This window comes from Ovis aries, chromosome 1 (assembly GCF_016772045.2).
Source record: "Ovis aries strain OAR_USU_Benz2616 breed Rambouillet chromosome 1, ARS-UI_Ramb_v3.0, whole genome shotgun sequence".
Lineage (NCBI taxonomy): Eukaryota > Metazoa > Chordata > Mammalia > Artiodactyla > Bovidae > Ovis > Ovis aries.
The window spans coordinates 793,713-812,784 of NC_056054.1; the positions used below are offsets into that span (position 1 = coordinate 793,713).

At 63.9% G+C, this 19,072-nt stretch overlaps 1 protein-coding gene across 3 annotated transcripts in view; it reads right to left on the minus strand.

The window, feature by feature from the left end:
* The window catches only part of LOC101102952 (ciliary rootlet coiled-coil protein 2), a 51,797-nt gene extending 33,310 nt beyond the window's left edge, over nucleotides 1-18,487 (minus strand). For all 3 annotated transcript variants that reach the window (XM_042239544.1, XM_042239541.1, XM_042239538.1), the window contains exons 1-5: nucleotides 18,254-18,487; nucleotides 7,052-7,202; nucleotides 6,091-6,239; nucleotides 3,748-3,854; nucleotides 2,314-2,479 (exon numbers count right to left, since the gene is read on the minus strand). In XM_042239544.1, coding sequence (XP_042095478.1) covers nucleotides 2,314-2,479; nucleotides 3,748-3,854; nucleotides 6,091-6,239; nucleotides 7,052-7,202; nucleotides 18,254-18,331 — 651 coding nt within the window. In that variant the 5' untranslated portion in view covers nucleotides 18,332-18,487. The remainder of the gene's footprint in view (nucleotides 1-2,313; nucleotides 2,480-3,747; nucleotides 3,855-6,090; nucleotides 6,240-7,051; nucleotides 7,203-18,253) is intronic.
* Between the last annotated feature and the right edge of the window lie 585 nt (nucleotides 18,488-19,072).

Here is a 19,072-nt window from a genome sequence, read left to right on the forward strand (position 1 = left end):
CACATACGCACACACCCTGTAGAAGGGGCAATGTCCCCCTCAATTCACATGTTGAAACCTAATCCCCCACGTGATGGTATCTGGAGGTGGGGCTTTTCAGCTCCACCTCTACGAAGGGTGTTTGTGCCTTAAGGAAAGGGGCTCTATGAGCTCTCCCTCCCTTCTGCCGTTTGAGCGGACAGCCAGGTGTCATCCATGATTCAGACAGCGGTGCTCATCCTCACCAGCCACTGAAAGGGCTGGCACCTTGATCTTGGGCTTCCAGCCTCTAGAGCTGTGGGAAATGTTTGTTTATAAGCCCGGGGCTGGGGTATTTCTGCTCCAGCAGCCTGGAGGGACCAAGACAGGAAGGAAAAACCTTGGCGATTTGGATTTGGAACCATGAGTTAGCCTTGGTGCAGTTTTGAGCCTAGATTCACAAAACCTGGGTGGTTTTAAAAACAGTAAATTAAAGCTGGAAATTTACTTCCATGTGGCCCCAAAGATGACCAGAGTCCCTAGAATCTGCCTGAAACAAATGAAAATCTTTTTTGGAACATACCATGTTCATTCCAGGTTTCAAAGACTTTTCAGAGTTCCAGGGATACTACACAGCTCTTAACTGAAGAAATCAGAAAACCACCAAAGACACAAAGAACCCAGCACCATGATCAAGAACCAGAGAGACAATGAGCTCAGACCTTGAAGGAGGTCAGCTATCGGAACATCAGAAACAGACTGCAAGATAACTGCTTTCTAGAGTGCGCCAACAGACAGAGCAGAGGCTTGAAAACGTGAGACTAAGATATGCAGAAAATGGAATAAAAGCAGGAGTCTTAAAGAGGAAAAATACAGTATTCAAAGTTAAGCCAAATAGGCAGGTTTAACAGAGATTGGATACCAGGAGAGAAGACTGATGAGCAGCAGGGTGGGCTTGAAAAAATTACCTACGACATAGACCAGGGCAATAAGTAGGGGAGGCTGAGAGTAGGAGGGAGCCCGGGAAGAGCGAGGTGCATGGGGCAGAGGGGTGGGGCGGGGCAGAGGGGTGGGGCGGGGTGGGGCGGAGGGACTATGGAAGACAGAACAGCTGCTTTCCCAGACAAGAAGAGAAGGAGCCCTGATGAGCGGAAGCAGAATAAACAGAAATCTGCTGTCTGAGGTCACAGGAAGTCACAGCAGAGAGCCCCCAGCGGCCAGAGCGCGATGCCCGCCAGAGGAGGCAGGGGTCGGCGGCTGTTGGCAGGCTGGAAGCCAGGAGACTGGAGCCAGGGCCTCGCTAAGGTGCGAGAAAAGCCGCTGCCAGCAAGTGGGAGAGGCGTTCAGGGCCAAGGGGGAGTAAAGAGCCTTATCGTTGGCGCCAGACTGGACCCAAGGTCCGCCTCCGAGGCGCCTGTTCTGCCATCCAGCTGAGGCCGGGGGTGAGGTGTCTGCCCCGTCTCACCGGCTCTGCGGCAGCCCAGCACCCTGTGAAGACTGATCTGATCGGAAAGGCCATGCCTTCTCCCCACACCCGTATGACACCCTCCTGTCCCAGGACAGCTGTCTTGCAGGAAGGGCAGTGCCCACAGAGCTGGGGCAGCCCCTGCTCCCCCAGGTCCGTGTGGGTAGAGCCGGGACGGCCCCTCTGCAGTGGGCTTGTCCGAGGGACCCCTGTGTAGGGTCGGCCTGGACCTGGGGACCGCCTCGGCCTCTGCCCCACGGCCAGGGAGAAATCCTGCCCTGGAGGCCGCTGGCAGGTGCTGGGGGGCATCCAGGGCAGATCAGGGAAGGTGCGGCCAGGCACAGGCGCGGCTGATCATCTCAAGTCCTGCCCTACTCCACGCTGCATGTCCTGAGCTGGTGACCAGCCCGCATGGTCCACACGGTACCGCCACTGCAGCGAGGCTGAGGCCGCAGCCCTGTGCCCTGACCCCACCCAGGGCTGAGGGTTTCGTAAGAGGCCTCAGGGACCCTGCTGGCCCCGGAGTCCGGCCTGTGGAGACTCCTCCCTCTGGCGGGGACAGGGCTCAGCCCTCACCCGACTTCCCAGTCCGGCCCTGGGCTCCTTCTCTCAAAGCGGGGGGCTTCCCACCTGGTGTCCCCCATTCCGCAGATGGGTGTTGCCAGGCTGAGTGGGGGTGTGGTGTGGCGGGGGGCTGCTGCCAGCTCACCCCCTCCCGGTCCTTGCTGCCCACCCCACGCCAGGCGGTTGTGGCCAGGCTGAGTGGGGTCGTGGTGTGGCAGGGGACTGCCACCGGCTCACTCCCTCCCGGTCCTCGCCGTCCACCCCCATGCCAGCCGCGGGCACCGAGCCGGGCATTGCCCTGCCCGTGGGCGGGAGCCGGGGAGCACCTCTCTGCGGGTCCAGCGCTGTGCCTCCCGCAGCTCCAGCTCGGCCCGCAGACGGGGCACACTGCCCGTCGTCCTGGCCAGCTCCTCGGCCAGCCTGTCATGGGCCTTCCTCATCTGCTCCAGCTGTTCCCGCAGGAGGGCGTTCACCTGGGAGAGGCCGGTGCTCCTGGATGGGCCGGGATGCGGCAGCATGACTGTAGGCGGGTGGCCTCCCTTACAGATGTGCTCAGACCCCCAGGCCCCAGACCTCCCGGGCTGAGAGGACCCCAGCTCGATTGTGCGGCCCCACCACTCCTAAGCGGCGCTGACCACCTGCAGTGGTCCCTCGTGGACAGAAAACAGAGGCCTGCCTTGGGTCCCCCTCCAGCACCCTGCCCTGCCCCCAACATATCTGCTGCCCCCTCCTCCCTCCCCGAGCTCCCTGGCTCTGCCCTCACGACTACGGCTGGCCGTTCACGCCAGGGTGTGGAGGTGAACCCCCAGACCAGCAAGAGGGCCAGGGCTTGGGAGCCCCAGCTGAGGGAACTGGGGCTGGGAGGGAGGCGTGTCCCTGTCGCGGGGTGGGCTGGGGGAGAGGGGTCAGGTGTGCCCCGGGGAGAGGGCAGCCCCTCCGTGACTGTGGGCCTCTCTCCCCGCAAGGCAGGCCTGTGTGTGGCTGCAGTCGGGGACCCTGAACCCTGCAGAGCCTGCACTTCCTGGCCAGGCTGGCTGCAAGCCCACGGGGATTCCTCTGTTCTTCTCCACTCTGGGGGTGTCAGCCTCCTGGAGGTTTATTTTCTGAAGCCCCTGCCCCTACCCCCCGCTTCTCCAAAACTGGTTTTCAAGATGCTTCTAAGCACTGATCCTTTGTCAGTGTCCCTGAGGAGGAACCAAATCTGGGAAGCACATCCGCAGATGGTTTAACCTTCCTGGGCCCAGCGACGGAGCCGCCTTGGGGGCCCCGCCTTGCCTGCTCCCCTCGGCAGGGACCCTGGCGAGATGCTCTTCCGTCCGGGGGCATGTCCTGGGGCTTGGGGCTCCCTCTGGAGGGCCGGGGGTGACATACAATTACCCACAGTGAGCAAATGAGCCTGGTCATGACCAAGAGCGGCTTGAAGCCAAAGGGGCCTGGGGGTCAGGGCTGGAGCGGGAAGAAGAGTGGGATTGGGGGGAAGCGAGAGACACCCCAGGACTGGCCAGGCCAACCAAGGTCCAGGGCAGCTCCAGTGACCTGCCCATAGCATGGGCCAGAACCCTTGCCCCAGCTGGTGTGGGGGGCTGAGGGTGGCTCACCCGGGAGCACACTGAGGCCCAGGGGTGCGGCCCCCGCCCGCCCTGCCCCGCACCCCCTGGCTCTGACTCGGAGTCTCTCTGGAGGAGTCGCCAACAGCCCGGAGCACCTGCCCTGCCGGCGGGCTCCCTGCAGCCCTGCTGGCCGCACCGGCCCGGCCTCACCTCTGCTCGGCCGCCTCCAGACGGCCCAGGGCCTCCTCCAGGTCCATGCTGCGCTCCAGCTCCGACCTCCGCAGCTGGGCCGTGGTGGTCTCCAGCCGGGCCTGCAGCTGAGAGGACATTGACCCACCTGGCCGGCTGCTTCCAAGCCCTGCGGGCTGGGTGGCTTGGGCACAGCGCCCTCCCCAGGACGGTGGGAGGGCTCTGGGGGTCTCCAGCTGGGCGGGGGTCAGGCTGGGGTCAGGGGTGCGGTCGAGCGGGGTGTGGTCAGAGGGGTAAGGCTGGTGGCCGGCCCACAGCAGCCCTGCGCCTCGTGCCGCGGCCGGCTGAGGAGGCCCCGCATCAGGCCAGGCAAGGGGAGGTGGAGCTGGTCTGCGGTCCCCCACGCGGCAGTGAGCCACACAGGGCCCCACCCCGCCCCTTCTGCCTGTGCTTGACCCTCTGTCCGCCACCGGCCCCTCATCCAGCGGGGGGGGGGGGGGGGGGGGCGGCGAGGCCACCCCACAGTAGGTGAGCCTGCAGCCCCCAGGTGGGTCTGGCGGCAGGGGAGCCCCAGGAACTGGCCCAGACCACCTGCGAGTCTGCAGGGCTGAGCTGATGGGAACTTCGCTCTGAGGGAAAGGGGCTGCTGGGGGCCGGGGGCGTCACCCAGATCCGCACCCAGAGAACATTCTGGGGGTCCGAGGAGGGGCTGCAGCAGGCCCAGGGCGCCGGCTGGCAGGGGCTGAGACAGGAAGACCAGGAGAACCGAGGACCCACGTGCGGCGGGGCCTAGGGCCCAGGAGGCGGGGAGGGTGGGGCTCCCCTGAGGCCCGCGGAAGGGCTGAGGGATCCGAGGAGGAAAGAGGCAGAAGCCCAGGAAGCAGTCACGCCCACCCCCAGCCGCCCGCCCGTCTCCTCAGGGCACTCGGAGACCAGGCTCCTCCGTGGTCCGCTCGAGGGGTGCCGGGGGCGGCCTGGAGCTGGGATCTCACTGACTCACGCGGTTGCCTAATCTGGCTGCAGGGCTTCTGCGGCTTCTATTCCCACTGGCCTCTTGTTCCCAACATCTCCCCACCCTGTGCTAGGAAGACGCCCCCACCCCCAGCTCCACGCGGGCCGGGGAGGGGGCGGGCGGCGAGCTCACCCAGTGCTCCCGCCCCACTGGTCCTGCCCGAGGAGCTCCCTGGGAGGGTGGGGTGAGGACGGGGGTGGGGGGCCTCTTGTGGGGTGGGGGTGAGTACAGGGGGCCCCTTCATGGGGCTGGGGGTGAGGACAGGGGTGGGGGACCCTTCGTGGAGCTGGGGGTGAGGATAGGGGTCCGGGAGTCCCTTCATGGGGCTGTGGGTGAGGACAGGGGTCGGGGGCCCCTTCGTGGGGCTGGGGGTGAGGACGGGGGTCCAGGGGGCCCCTTCATGGGGCTGGGAGTGAGGACGGGGGTCCAGGGGGCCCCTTCATGGGGCTGGGGGTGAGGACAGGGGTCCGGGGGCCCCTTCGTGGGGCTGGGGGTGAGGACGGGGGTCCGGGGGGGCCCCTTCATGGGGCTGGGCACACCGCCGGCCCCAGGAAGCCCTCAGGACCCTCGAGGAGGCGTGGCCGGCTGGGGCCATCAGGCTTTCAGCCCCGGTCACTGGTTACACCAGAGAAAGGGCCGGACCGGGTCATCTCTCAGCCTGCAGCACAACCCTGCTCGGCTGGGACCGGCAGTGAGCCTATTTCTTCATCTGGGGTCATCCGTCCCGCCGCATACAGCAGGGGCCCATGCAGACACGGGCTGTGAGCGCCCCCGCTGTGGGCCGGGCACCCTGCCCCGTCCTGCTCTGAGGCCACAACTTGGGGCGGTGGACATGAGACAGAGGCCCTGCCCGGTGACCTCCATCACCACTCTGCCTCAGTTTCCCCACCCGCACACCGGGAGACCATCCCGGCCGCACAGGTTGGGGCCCAATGGCCTGTTACTGCAGCCGGTCACCCTGGCAGGCCCTGTTGCCGCCGGGGGCACTGAGGGTGTGTCCAGGGCCTGTCTGTCTGCCTCGGTTGTTAGGGGCGAGGCTGGGGTGCAGTCAGCTCCTTCTGGCCTGCTCGCCTCCCCTTGGCAGGTATGTCCACACGCTCATGCTGGGCAGGGCGCTGGCCCCACGGGTTGGGACTGTCCTGGCCGTCCCCCAGGGCTCTGGGCAGGCGGGCACAAGTCATTGCCTAAGTCAGCTCAGGATCCCTAGGCACTATCCTGCCTCACCTGCCCTCCCCAGCCTCAGTTTCTCTCTCTGCGGCGCAGGGTTCGGCCGTGGCCGGCCACTGTTGTCCCCCTGCTGGAGGGCCTGTGGCTCACCCCAGGGCGGGCTGCCAGGCACCCTGAGCACTCACCCGCTCGCTGACTGCGTGGTACCTGCCAGCCAGCTCATCCCGCTCGGCGCCCGCCTGGGCCAGCAGGTCCTCCAGCCGGGACAGCTCATCCTGCAGGAGTGCGTGCTCCTCCGGCCCGGGGCCTGGGGCGGCCGGGGGCTCCCGCAGCCCTGCAGGCGCAGCAGCAGGGTCAGCCTGTGGCCAGGCCAGCCCCCAGTCCAGCAGCCTGTCCACCCGGCCCAGGGGCCCCCAGTGCGGGGGAGCGGCGCCTCCTCTCCTCTGGGTGGGCACGTGCCCACTCATGTCTCTCCCCAGTGCAGCCCAAACCAGCACAGCAGAGGGCCTGTGGGGGCGGCCTGGACACTGGGCACCCCTACCCCCGCCGGGCTTGAGAACCGCTGACTCAGGGCCGCAGGGTCCCGTCCCCTCCTGAATAGGAAGTGCTGCCCTAAGCACGCAGGGACTCTCTCATTCCTTAACACACCCAGCGAGGCCCCCGGCTCCTCTCGGAGGCTGGAGAGGCCCTCACTACCGAAAGGGGTCTCTGGGGCCCACGTACGAGGGGTCAGGAGCACGGCCTGGGGCCAGGCTGGTGGCCGACAGCTAGAGGCCGGCAGTGGGGCCGGTGGGCGGGCCCGGAGTCCGGCGGGCTGCCGCCCTGCACCTGCGCTTTCCGAGCACCAGCCTTTAGGGTTCTCACTCATCCAGTGAGAAACGAGACTGGCAGCCGCAAGAGGCACGAACAGAAACGCACGCTGGGTGGGGCCGGTCTCCGCGGCTCAGGGGTGAGCACGCCGCGCAGACCAGCGTCTAGCTCCAGCGTCTAGCTCCGTGGGTGACCCCGTGGGAGGGTGTGGGTCTCACCCTAGCACAGGGCAGACGGGCCCGGAGGGGCCAGCCAGGCCAGGGCACGGGGCAGGGAGGGCCCCCCGGGGCTGGACTCCCACCGCCCTCCCTGCCGCTCCCCTGGGGCGCCCCTCACCTTGGGGAGGCCCCTCGGCCAGGCTGTCAGCCACGATCTCACGGATGCGGGCAGGCACGGGGGTGGGGGAGGCCCGCCAGCGCCCCCCGTGCACGGTTAGTGCCCGGTCTTCTCTGCTGGCCGTGGGGCTCAGGACGGTGTCCTCCAGCCTCTGAAAGACGCGCCGAGAGACCCCTGGGGCCGGCAGGTCCCGGCACCGCTGCCTACCCCCCATGAGTCCACTGGAGTCGGGGCGGGGGCACCACCCCACCCTGGGGAGGACCAGGCGAGGCCGAGGTCCCCCGAGGCCACCTGTGAAGGGGGTGGGCATCCTGACCGTCCCGGGGCTGCTCTGAGCTCAGGTGAGGAAGGGAGAAGGGTCAGGGAGCTCCTAGCCCAGGCTCTGAGCGCCTCTGTGGGGCTGCCCTGACCTGCAGGAGTGCGTGCTCCTCCGGCCCGGGGCCCGGGGTGGCCGGGGGCTCCCGCAGCCCTGCAGGCGCAGCAGCAGGGTCAGCCTGTGGCCAGGCCAGCCCCTAGTCTGGCAGCCTGTCCACCTGGCTCTGGGTCTCTCCGGGGACGCTGGGAGGCAGAGCCCCCGCCTTTGGCGCCCCTGGAGCAGGCGTTCCCCTGGTTTTCACAGTGGGGGTTGGCAGGGAGGGCCCTGAACCCCACCCAGCGGGCTTAGAGCCCTGTGGACAGAGGGGCTGGCAACTGGTAGCAGGACCAGGTTGCACCCACATGGCTTCCTGGAGGACGAGGCTGGCCGCCCTGTGTGCGGGGAGGGGCCACCGGGGCCCAGGGACGGGCGGGGCAGGACAGGCAGGGCAGTGAGCACACAGAGGGCACGGCCCCTGGCCTGGCCCTCCAGAGCAGGTGAGCGGTGGTGGAACCACTCCGAACAGGCCTGGGAGCAGTAGCAGACCCGGGTCCGCTGGGGGCTGGTCCCGGGCTCCCAGGCTCCGGCTGGCACTTGGCCTCGGCCCTGTGGGTTCCTGGCTGCAGGAAGGTGTCCCGCCGGGGGGCCTGGGTGCTCTCCAGGGCCCAGGGCAGGGCAGGGCCTTTGCGCTGGGGCTGATCTCAGCCCGAACTACGGGGAGGACGTGTGAACGCAGGGGCCGAGGCAGTCAATTCTGAACGGGCGTGAGCGCTCTGGATGTGAGCGCGCACCGAGAGGGATTGCCCGGGGTCGGGACGTGCCCAGCTGCCCACCGGATGTGGCGTTCGCCAAGAGCTTCAGGCCATGAGTCCGGGCTGAGGGAGGAACTGGCGGTGGATGTCTGCTCCGGGGGCTCTAGAGCCACAGACCAGGGTCCCCTCACCACCCCCGAGGGCCTAGCACCCTGTCCTATGGTGCACGGAGACCCTCACCTGGGACTCCCCCAAGGGTCCCTCCCCTCGTCCAGGGCGTGGTGCGTGACCGCTGCACAGCCTCTACCTGCCTGTCCTCACCCCCTCTGCCTTCCCTGAAGACCCTCGTGAGGCCGAGACCCTCACCTGGCTCTGATCTCGGGCCAGGCTGCGGGGACGGAAGGCTACCTGGGCTCAGCCCTGCCCTCCCGCCACGCCAGGCACAAGCTCAGCCTGATCCGCGTGCCTGGGACCCAAACCGCGCCTCTTCTGCTCAAATCTGCCTGGACAGAAAGCCTTCACTTCCATGTCAGTTCCAGAGGGGCCAGGAGTCACTCCAGGATCCAAGCATGACCCCTGAGAGATCCTGCCCTGCCCGAAGCAGCTCAGTGAGGCGCAGAGAGTGAGCCAACCCTGCTGCCCGGCCGCGGAGTGAGACCCCGGGAGCGAGGAGCCCGGAGTGAGGACCCTGCAGTGAGGACCGTGGAATGAGGAGCCTGGAGTGAGGACCCCGGAGTGAGACCCCGGGAGTGAGGACCGTGGAATGAGGACCCCGGAGTGAGGACCCCAGAGTGAGACCCTGGGAGTGAGGAGCCTGGAGTGAGGACCCTGGAGTGAGGACCGTGGAATGAGGAGCCTGGAGTGAGGACCCCGGAGTGAGACCCCGGGAGTGAGGAGCCTGGAGTGAGGACCCTGGAGTGAGGACCCTGCCGTGAGGACTCTGGAGTGAGGAGCCCGGAGTGAGGACCCGGGGGTGAGAAGGCCGCTCCCCTTCCCCTGCTGCGGGCAGCTGCCTCCCCCGGGAGGCCTTGGGAGGAACCTTCACTGCACCTCCCTGCAGACCCCTCAGTATGACCGGTGGGTCGTGAGCAGCCTCCCTGAGCTGAGAGAGGGGAGGAGATGCGGGCCGCCCCTTCCGGGCCCAGCCGGGGAGGGGCGCCAAGACCACCGAGGCCTGCCCGGTCCTCCAGGCAGGCGAGGCTGCAGGCAGGCGCCCAGCCGCGGTCCTCTCTGAGGGGTCACGTCCAGGAAGCCTCCTCCTAGGCCAGGAAGGCCCCGGCCCGAGGCCCCCCTCCCCGCGCCCTCCCCGCGCTAACGGGAAAAAGCCGCGGCACAGGCTTGACTCATTCCTAACAGTTACAGAGGGTCACTTATTAGCCGGGGCGTCCCCGGAGGAGCTGGGGGCGTAATGGGTTCCAGCTGCGGCCGGGTGCCTGCGATGGGCCGAGGCCCAGCTGGAGCCGCTGCAGGGGTGCGCGGAGGGCCTCGGGCCGCCCCCCTCCACCCGGCCCTCCCCTCTCCCACCCCGCCTTCCACCGCCCCTCCCCCCTCCCCTGCAGAAACCACCGGGGCGGCGGGGAGGGGCGCGGAGTGGGAGGGGCATCCATCCAGGGCGTGCCCCTGGGCCTGCGCTCAGCTTGGACCCCACGGTCAGCCGCCTCCTTGCCCTCGGGAGACCCCCACGACTCCCCTACAGTTCTGTGGGCCGGGGGCCACCTCCGGGTTTTGGTCTGTCCCCGGGGTAGGCTGTCCTCCTGTGACCTGGAGTGCACTGGGAAAGCTCCAGAAGGCCCCTGGCAGCAATCTCAGCGGTCAGAGGGGACAGCAGGGCTGGGCCTCAGCCTCCTGGAAGACCCCAGACCCGCCGTGGAGCTTGTCCGTGTCCCCAGGGCCTTCTCCCCGTCAGCTCAGCCTGCCTCTGAGGACCCCGGGAGGTCGTAGCCCCCGTGTGACGCCACCAGCGGGAGGCCCAGTGGGCCGGCCACCTCTTGATTCATCACTGTCGCCCTCCACGTGCGGCTGTATGGTTGGGGAGGGCCTCCACCCAGAGGAACATGGGCTTCCCGGCCGCCCACCCGAGGTCAGGGGGGGCTCCCCTCTAGAGATGGGCGGAGGTCCCTGCTGCACCGCGGCCAGCTCACTGCCCAGCCCAGGTCTGTCACCTGCCGTCGTGAGCCTTGTGTTCTCAGCTTTGAAAATGGGGGAGGGGGCGTCCCAGGGACCCGGGGACTGCGGCTCCGTGGAGGGTGGGGGTTGCTTCCCTGGGACCCCATTTTCACAGACTTGAGGGGGCTCGGAGGCAGATCCGCTAAGAACAGAGGGGAGGTCAGGCAGAGCAGGCTCACTGTCCCCCTTGCTGGGCCCAGCCTCGGGCCCCGAGGGGCCCCTCTGAATCGGAGGGCTGCACAGGCACACAGGTCCACAGAGATGGGGGGCACTTGCAAAAGGAGCCCCGCGGCTTCTGGGGGCGGTGAGGCTGCCGCACACCCTGAGCCCGGCTAGGGAGACCCCTGGGTGGGCCAAGGTGGGTCCAGAGGGGCCCAGTGGTGAGGCAGGGAGGGCGGCCAGAAGCCCCGGCCGGTCACCCTGCAAGAGTGGGAAACGGGCGGGGACCTCGGCTCAGCCTGCACACGGGGGCAGCCTGGGGGGCAGGAGCCGGTGAATGAGGGTGTCCGACGGTGGCTGCCCGGCCTGCCGACGGGGTTAGCAGCGGCGGAGCTGCAACAGTGCCACCGTGTGGCCGTGAGGGGCGCTGCAGAAACTGTGGCTGCCCCAGCTCTGGGGAGGAGGCTGGGACCCCTACCCCCCAGAGCAGTGGGAACAGAGGGGCTCCCTTGTCTGTGGACAAAAGGGTGAAGAGAGAAGCGCGGCGCCCCTCGAGGTTTCTCAGCACATTTATATGTGTTGTCTCCACCTGAAAGGGCAGCTCAGGGTCGCGCATCTACAGTGGCAGTGCCGGCGTCAGGACCTGCCCTGGACCCCCCGGCACCCGCCCAGTGGCCAGGAGGCAGGGCTCCGCAGGCGCGCTGGCCTGGGGTCTCCCCGCCTTGACCGCAGGGGAACAGGGACGGCCTGGGCCCACCCCAGCCCGCTCTCCTTCTCCGCCTCTGCCCCTCCCTCCTCTTCTCCCCGGGCACTCCCACGGGGCCCGCTGCACCCCAGGGCTGGGCACAGCCTGAAGAACACACCCCAGGATGGGGCATCCAGTCAGATCCAGCCCCAGACGTCGGCTTGCCCTCCTTCTGTGGCTTGGCCTGCGGCACAGCGGGCCCTGGGCCCGGGTGGCCACCTGCCAGGCTCCACTTCCTTAGGAGAAAGAGCCTCTCTGTGTCCGGGATAACACCTGGCCCCGCCATGCCGCGTCTTAGGACCGCCTGGTCCTGGTCTCTGGGGCTCTGGGCACCACCCCAGGAGCCGAGTCAGTAGTGTGGTCCTCAAGTAGTAGCAGTGGGGCAGTCCTTGCCAGGCCTGAAACCAGGCATGGAGAAGGTGGGGGACAGCAGCTCGTTCACCTCTGCACTCGCACCCCGAGCCCCCTGCCCCATCAGCGCTTGGTGCATAAGCAGGCTCGTCGAACACGGCTCAGCACCAGAATGACTGAAAGCCAAGTCCACAGTCTGAATCACTAACTGAAAAATGACTCGGATCAAGGACGCTGGGGAGGGCCTGCATCCGGTCGATCTTGTTTGCTCCCATGTTCCTGATGCCCACACAGGCTTCCTGGAGGAGGTGGCATTTGAGTTGGACCTTGAAGGGTGAGTAAGAGTCCACCAGCCAGATGAGACACCAATCAGGTGTCCGGGAAGAGGCAGAGGCAGCGACATGGGCATCCAGTCTGTGTCTGTGCGGGGCAGGGGGTGGAGGATTCGGGGATACAGGAGAGGTGGCTGGTGGCTCGAACTTCTGCTGAGGACCGTGGGGCCCCATCCTCATTTCTGAGCCAGGAAGGGGGACGTGGCCTGTCTGATGAGTGCAGGGACCCTGGCTGCCGTCCACACAAGGCTTGGCCTCACCCTGGCACTCTCAGATCCTCCCGGCTCTTGTCCCACGCATGGGCCTTCTCTTACCCAGACTCTGGGAAGCCCCCAGACCACCCGTCTCAGCCTCATACAGATGGGGACCCTGAGGGAGAGACAGCGGCAGAGCGCAGACCCCATCACTGCCCACCCCGGCCCCCTGCTGGCACCGCCTCCCATCCCCTGGTGCTTTCCCTTCCTCCCCTCCCTCTCAGCACCCCCCAACTTTGGAATCTTAAACCAACGATGAGACGGAGGGCGCGGGGCGCAGGAGGGGCTGGGAGCCACACTCGCTTGGCAGCACCTACAACAGCCATCAGGCTGTGGCGCGCCTGCTGAGGACGGGAGGGCCTCGGGGCGCTGGGCCAGACGGACCGGCACGCGGGAGGTGGGCAGTGCGGCGACCCGCATGGGCCCGGGGCCTCTGCGTCTTCGAGGTCAGTGACAGAGCGCTTTGAAGATGCCTTGGGCTGGAACGACCCTCTGAACAGAGTTGGGTTCTCAGCTACCATCATTTTAAAAACAGTAGGCAACCCAACAGGTCAGATACCCAGGAGCAATTGTAGTAGTAAAACGTGCCAGGCCTCTCCATTGAGGGCTACATTGAGTAAAATTTGCAAAAACATAAAGGGAAGAATGGATTCTGTCTGTGAATTGGAAGACTCGAGCCACCTCAAATTGATCTATAGATTCAATGAGATTTGAGTCCAAACTCCAGCAACGTTTTTAGCTTGTAGAAATTAACAAACTGATTCGAAAATGCATGTGGAAAAGTGTGAAAGTGTTAGTCACTCAGTTGTGCCCGACTCTTCTCAATCCCGGGGACTGTAGCCCTCCAGGCTCCGCTGCCCTTGGGATTTCTCAGACCAGAATACTGGAGTGAGTAGCCAGTACTGGAGAAATTAACAGATTGATTTGAAAAGTCTTATGGAAGAGGCAAAATTACGGAGGGAGTCAGGAAGAAGAACAAAGCTTGTGCTCCCAGACGTGGAGCCATGGCACGGATCCACAGCGACGAGGGTAGGGTGGCGCTGGTGTGAGGACCCCCTGACCGGTGGGACAGTGTGAATGCAAACTAGCACAGACACACATGCGCATCCGTGTGCACACGCTGGTGGTGACAGGGGTGACACGCAGGGCCTTGGAAGATGACGTGAGTTTCGAAGTGGAGCCAGGTTGCCTGGCTATTCGCATAGAAGGGAATGCATGGTGGGCCCCACCTCACGCCACGCAGAGGTGGGTCCCAGACAGATTGCGGGTCTAACCGTGAGTGTAACACAATGAAACTCTTAAGAGAAAGCGTGGAAGAATGCGACCTTGGGGTAGGCCCAGTGTGTTTCTTCAATAGGTCACGCGCAGCACTGACCTAAGGGGAAAATGGCAGGCGGCGCCTGTTGACGCTAAGAACTGCTGCTCAGAAGCACCGTCAGGAGGGCCGAAGGCGCCCAGGAGACGTTTGCAGCGCACGCATTCAATAAAGGGCCGCCCCTAGGTTACCCAGTCAGACCCAGATCAGTGATAAGAAGCGAAGGCACCCCAGGGCACAACTGGGCGCAACGTAGAGCAGGCACCTCTCAGAGGGCGATGTCCACGGGGCCAGGAAATGCGCTCAGTCCCACTAGTCGCTGGGTAGGTGGCGACCAGAGCCGTAACGTGGCACCCCTGTGCACACGTGTGTGCCGAGCCGCTCAGTCGTGTCCGACTCTTTGTGACCCCACCGACTGCAGCCCGCCAGGCTCCTCTGCCCTTGGGATTCTCCAGGCAAGGATACTGGAGTGGGTTGCCGTGCCCTCCTGCAGGGGGTCTTCCCGACCCGGGGATCCAACCCAGGTCTCCCGCAGCTCCTGCACTGCAGGCAGATTCTTTACCCTTGAGCCACCGGCGAAGCCCCGTGATATCGCTGTCTGTTCACCGTAATGGCTGAATAGGAAAACGATAGGAAATGCCAAGTGCTGGGGAGGATGTTAAGCTGTGCACTCAGGATGCCTGTATGTTTTTGTGTGTGTGCAACACTCCAACCAGAGGTAGAGAGAATATCCAGTGAGTTTTCATCTCAGAGGCCGGTGTCCAGAATACGGGCCCCTGCTCTCACCGCTACTTTGCGGACAATGACTTTCCCAGCCGGCCACCTGTCCACCACGCCCACCCACCCGCTCAACTGCCTACCACCATTTGTCTGACCGTACCCACACGACTATCCCTTTATTCCTTCACCTGCTAATCCTGAGCTCAGCAGACTCCATCTGCAGGCCAGACTCAGGCTTGCCACTCGTTCATAAGTAAAGCTTTCTGGGAAAAGCACCCCACCTATTTGCACACACACTGTCCATGGCTGTCTTCATGCTCCAACGTCAGAGGTGAGCTGTTGCCACAGAAACCTCATGATTTCCAAAGCCTAGCTCCCCTTGGCTGCTCCTGCGCCTTCGCAGCCTGGCAGTCTCGGTTGCTGCCCCTGACCTTGGGCATGAGGTAGCTCCTCTCGGCCGCGCTCCCTGTGCTTCCAATATGCTAGAGAGCAGGGTATTGGGGGGGAGGGAATTGCTTTATAAAATGCTCCTGTGCAGAGTGGAGGATGCCTCCGTGATGTGGGGTCCAGCCCCATGGCCACCACCTGCCAGCCTTGGTTCCCCCTTCCCTCAAGGAAATTCCTACTTCACTAGTGGTGAGTTGGGGGGCATGGGGTCCAGGTGATGAGAACTGTATGGCCACAGGACTGGAAAAGGTCAGTTTTCATTCCAATCCCAAAGAAAGGCAATGCCAAAGAATGCTCAAACTACTGCACATTTGCACTCATCTCACACACTAGCAAAGTAATGCTCAAAATCTGTCAAGCTAGGCTTCAACAGATATTCAAGCTGGATTTAGAAAAGGCAGACCAACCAAAGATCAAATTGCTAACATCCATTGGGTCATAGAAAAAGCAAGGGAATTCCAGAAAAACATCTGCTTCACTGACTACGCTAAAGCCTTTGACTGTGCGAATCACAACAAACTGTGGAAAATTCTTGGAGAGATGGGAATGTCAGGCCCACCTGACCTGCCTGCTGAGAAACCTGTATGCAGGTCAGGAAGCACCAGTTAGAGCCAAACACGGAACAACAGACTGGTTCCAGATCGGGAAAGGAGTCCGTCAGGGCTGTATATTGTTACCCTGCTTATTTAACTTCTATGCAGAGTACATCATGAGAAATGCCTGACTGGATGAATCACAAGCTGGAATCAAGATTTCCGGGAGAAATATCAGCAACCCTAGATATGCAGATGATACCACTCTAATGGCAGAAAGCGAAGAGGAGCTAAAGGGCTAAAGGAACTAAGGAAGCCTGGGGTGCTGCAGTCCACGGGGCCACAGAGAGCTGGACGTGGCTTAGTGGCTGAACAACAGTGACTAAGTAGGTAAACCAAGCGCAAAGCAACAGATATTGCCTGAGTCCTCCCAGTGAGGCCCTAGAGTCGTGACATCTGCAGAGACAGCAGGCAGGATGGGCCCCGGGCCTGGGGGCGGGTGGGGAGTCAGTGTTAACAGGAGCAGAGTTCAGTCTGGAAGGATGAGGGGCTTCTGGAGACGGTGGCGGTGAAGCTCGCTCAGTGTGCGTGGACTTAATGCCACTGAATTGCACACTTTAAGGTGGTGAAAGTGGCCAACTTTATGGATATATAATTTACCGCAATTTTTTTTTTTTTCTGGAGAAGGCAATGGCAACCCACTCCAGTATTCCTGCCTGGAAAATCCCACGGACAGAGGAGCCTGGTGGGCTACAGTCCACAGGGTCCCAAAGAGTTGGACATGACTGAGCATGCACGCACACATATACATAATTTACTACAACTTTTTAAGTAAAAATTTTTTAAAAAACAAGACTAAATCAATGAGCTAAACACGTCTCAAAATTGAGAACAACAATCCCAAGACTGAAAAGAGAAGGAAGAATAAATACATAAATCAGTGAGACAGAAGACAAACACCATAAGGAGGCCCCGCAGCCACCAGTGTCGGCAGCGAAAGCAGTGTCGATCGGGGGTGACGCACGCATCCGAGCCTGCCAGGGACTCGCTTGAACTTCACCCCAACGTCCGGGGTCCCCAGGGACTCCTGGGTCTCAAAGCCCCCAGCACTGAGGGGTGGGAGATTGCCCTGCCTCGGACTCTCAGGCTTCAGAACGACAGCGAGAGGATGTTAGGAGCAACTTCGGGCAGCAAATTTGAAAACTGACATATAATGGACAAGTTCTTAGAAAAACACCACGACTCAAAATGTAACACAAAAAGAAAGAATCTGACCCTTCCTGAAACTTCTGACAGAACTGGATCTAGAATCACAGCTCTTCCTGCTCAGGGCTCCTCTGCCTGTCGGCCGGCTTTGTCCACCTGCTCTGGTCCAGACCCTCAGAGAGTCCAGCTCTGAGTGTGGGTGAGTGGCTGGAAGGGGCTCAGGGAGAAGCTGGGGTGGGCAGCGGCTCTGGTGGCAGCGAGCGGGGTGTCCGGGGCTCTGGGGACAGAGGGGCAGCTTCAGGCCTCGTCCCATGTGAGCCCCGTCCCGAAGTGGCGCCTCGCCTGGGCCCCACAGTTTCTGTCTGCAGCCGGAGGGCTGGAGGAGCCATCTCTCCTGCCATCTGTCTGGACGGCCTATCTGGGCACCTTTGGCGCCCGCCCGTCTGCTCGCCCAGGAGTAATTGCCTTGAGATCTCAATCACTGCCGTGCAGATGACAGGTGCTGGTGGGTAGGCTGTGCACACCTGCGAGGGCTCCCCACGGCTTTCAGATGACAGTGTCCCGTGGGCAGCGGGAGCTGGGGGCAGCCTCGTGCGCCACACACCGCTGCCCGCTGCTGGACGTGGGCACCATCCTGTGTTTCTCCCTCAAACCAGCCTGTAGCCACAGCGACTGCAACTCTCAGGTTCTGCTTTCCTGGACTCCCAAGGGGTGATAGGTTCCCCCTCCCAGTGAGGTGCTGCCTGCCTGGGGAATGGGGTGTGAGCCGCCCTCCCTCCCCCGGCCCCGCCCCTGCCTGGCCGCCGGCGCTCAGCACGTCGAGTGCTGGCCTCCCGGGAGCCGGGCAGACGGTCCCACCCAGGGCCGCCGTGTTTGCCTTGTGTGCCACCTGATCCAAACATCCTGCTGTTGCCCCTGCCCGTCCCGGGTGTGCACACATGACCCCACCGTGCCATCTAATCACCGGCGCAGCTCTGGGCAGTGACTTTCCTGGGGACCCATCTGCTTGCCTGGGGCCGTGCCACCCCCTACAGCATAGTTCTGAGCTTCTAGTCACTGGGTTAATAAATGGCTGAGTCAGCTGGTTCCCAGGGGTTCACTGGGATCCCCGGAGGTGAGGCAGGGTGGGGACGGGCTGGCTGTGGCGGCTGGAGCCAGGTGACGATGGGGGTCGGGGTGCGGGGCTCTTAAGGGGCTGCGACGACAGAGCTGGGCACCAGGCTGCAAGTCTGGAGTGAAGGGGGGGACGTCGGGGGTGACGCCCAGATGCTGTGGTTTTTGTCGCCCAGGTGGGGGCCATAAAGGAAGACAGAACCAGGACTTCTGGGCCTCACGGAACAGACCCTGGGGTGGACCACACCCACATCTGGGCCCACAGCTCTCCAGGAAGGCCCGCTGATTCCCACACTTTGCCACCAAGGCAGCAGTGAGCCAGACTGTTTGGGTGGGAGGTTCCTCCATCTCCCCCACCCCCAGTGTGCAGGCAGCAGGCCCAGGGCGCAGAGAGGAGGGCTGGCTGCCCGAGTTCACACAGCACAGATCGGGGGGCTGGGCCTAGGCTCAGGTCCCCAGCCTCCAGTTCAGACTCTCCCCAGACTCTGTCCTATTGGAGTCTGCACGTGTGTGCACCTGTGTGTGTGCTCGTGTGTCTGTGTGTGCACCCGTGTGTTGTGTGTGCACCTGTGTGTGCATGTGTGTGTGTATGTGTGCGCGCACTTACTCCATGTCCACGCTGACCACGTGAGCACGTGGAAAGTACCCCTTGCAGCCGGGGAGGTGTGGTCCTTCCGTGCAGGGTCCCTTCCCTCCCAAGGGGCCTTCAGCCCCTGTGCCCAGGAGGGTGCTGGAGGGCGGCCACAGCACTGACCTTGATCACCGCGTCCAGCCCCAGCCGGGACTGCTTGGTGGAGTCCCCGTTGCCTGGTTCACTGGAGGCAGAACTCATCACGGGCTGGTGCACAGGACCCAAGAGAAAGCAGGGGCTCTGCGGCCCGAGACTCTCCTCTCAGGACCCTGGCCAGGCTGGGACCTGTGTTTGAGCACCAGCCCTACACCCCGGCAGCACCTGGCTCCTCTGTCCTGGACGCCCAGCTGCCCCTCTGAGTTGGCAGGACAGTGTGGCTGACTGAACCCATAGGCGCTGCTGCAGCAACCACGACGCAGAGGGCTTGGTTTCCCTGGAAACAGGAGGGCGGCTCTGTTGCCGTGGGGACCAAGGAACGCTGTTGTCCGGAAGCCGATTCCCCAGAGACCTGGAGACGCCCTGGGTGACGCTGTCTACCTGAGTGACCACGTGGGGGAGGGGATGGCCTCTCCCCCAGACCCCCACCCATGCAGGGAAGGGCCCTAGCCCTCCTCTGGGCAGTTGCCTGGAAGGAGTTGTGTGCTTGGGGGCCACACAGCAGGTGGGGGAGGCGCGCAGACCCCCGGTCCCTCCTGACTGAGGATCATAAACCATGACATTTTCCAAGCCTTTGCAAAGGGACTCAGTGGTGCAATGCCTGTAACGGGTGGGCAGACTGAGTCTGCACGGGGACCGGGGAGCCCTGGGTGAGCCTTCTGGAGGCTGGTCCCCGGGAGCCCCGCCGGGGGACCTGCCCCGGGGTCACTCGTGTCCCACTTGCCACGGGCAGGCCACCGCTCCCTCCCCCGCACCTTCCTGGGGCCACATGAGCATGGGCAGAAG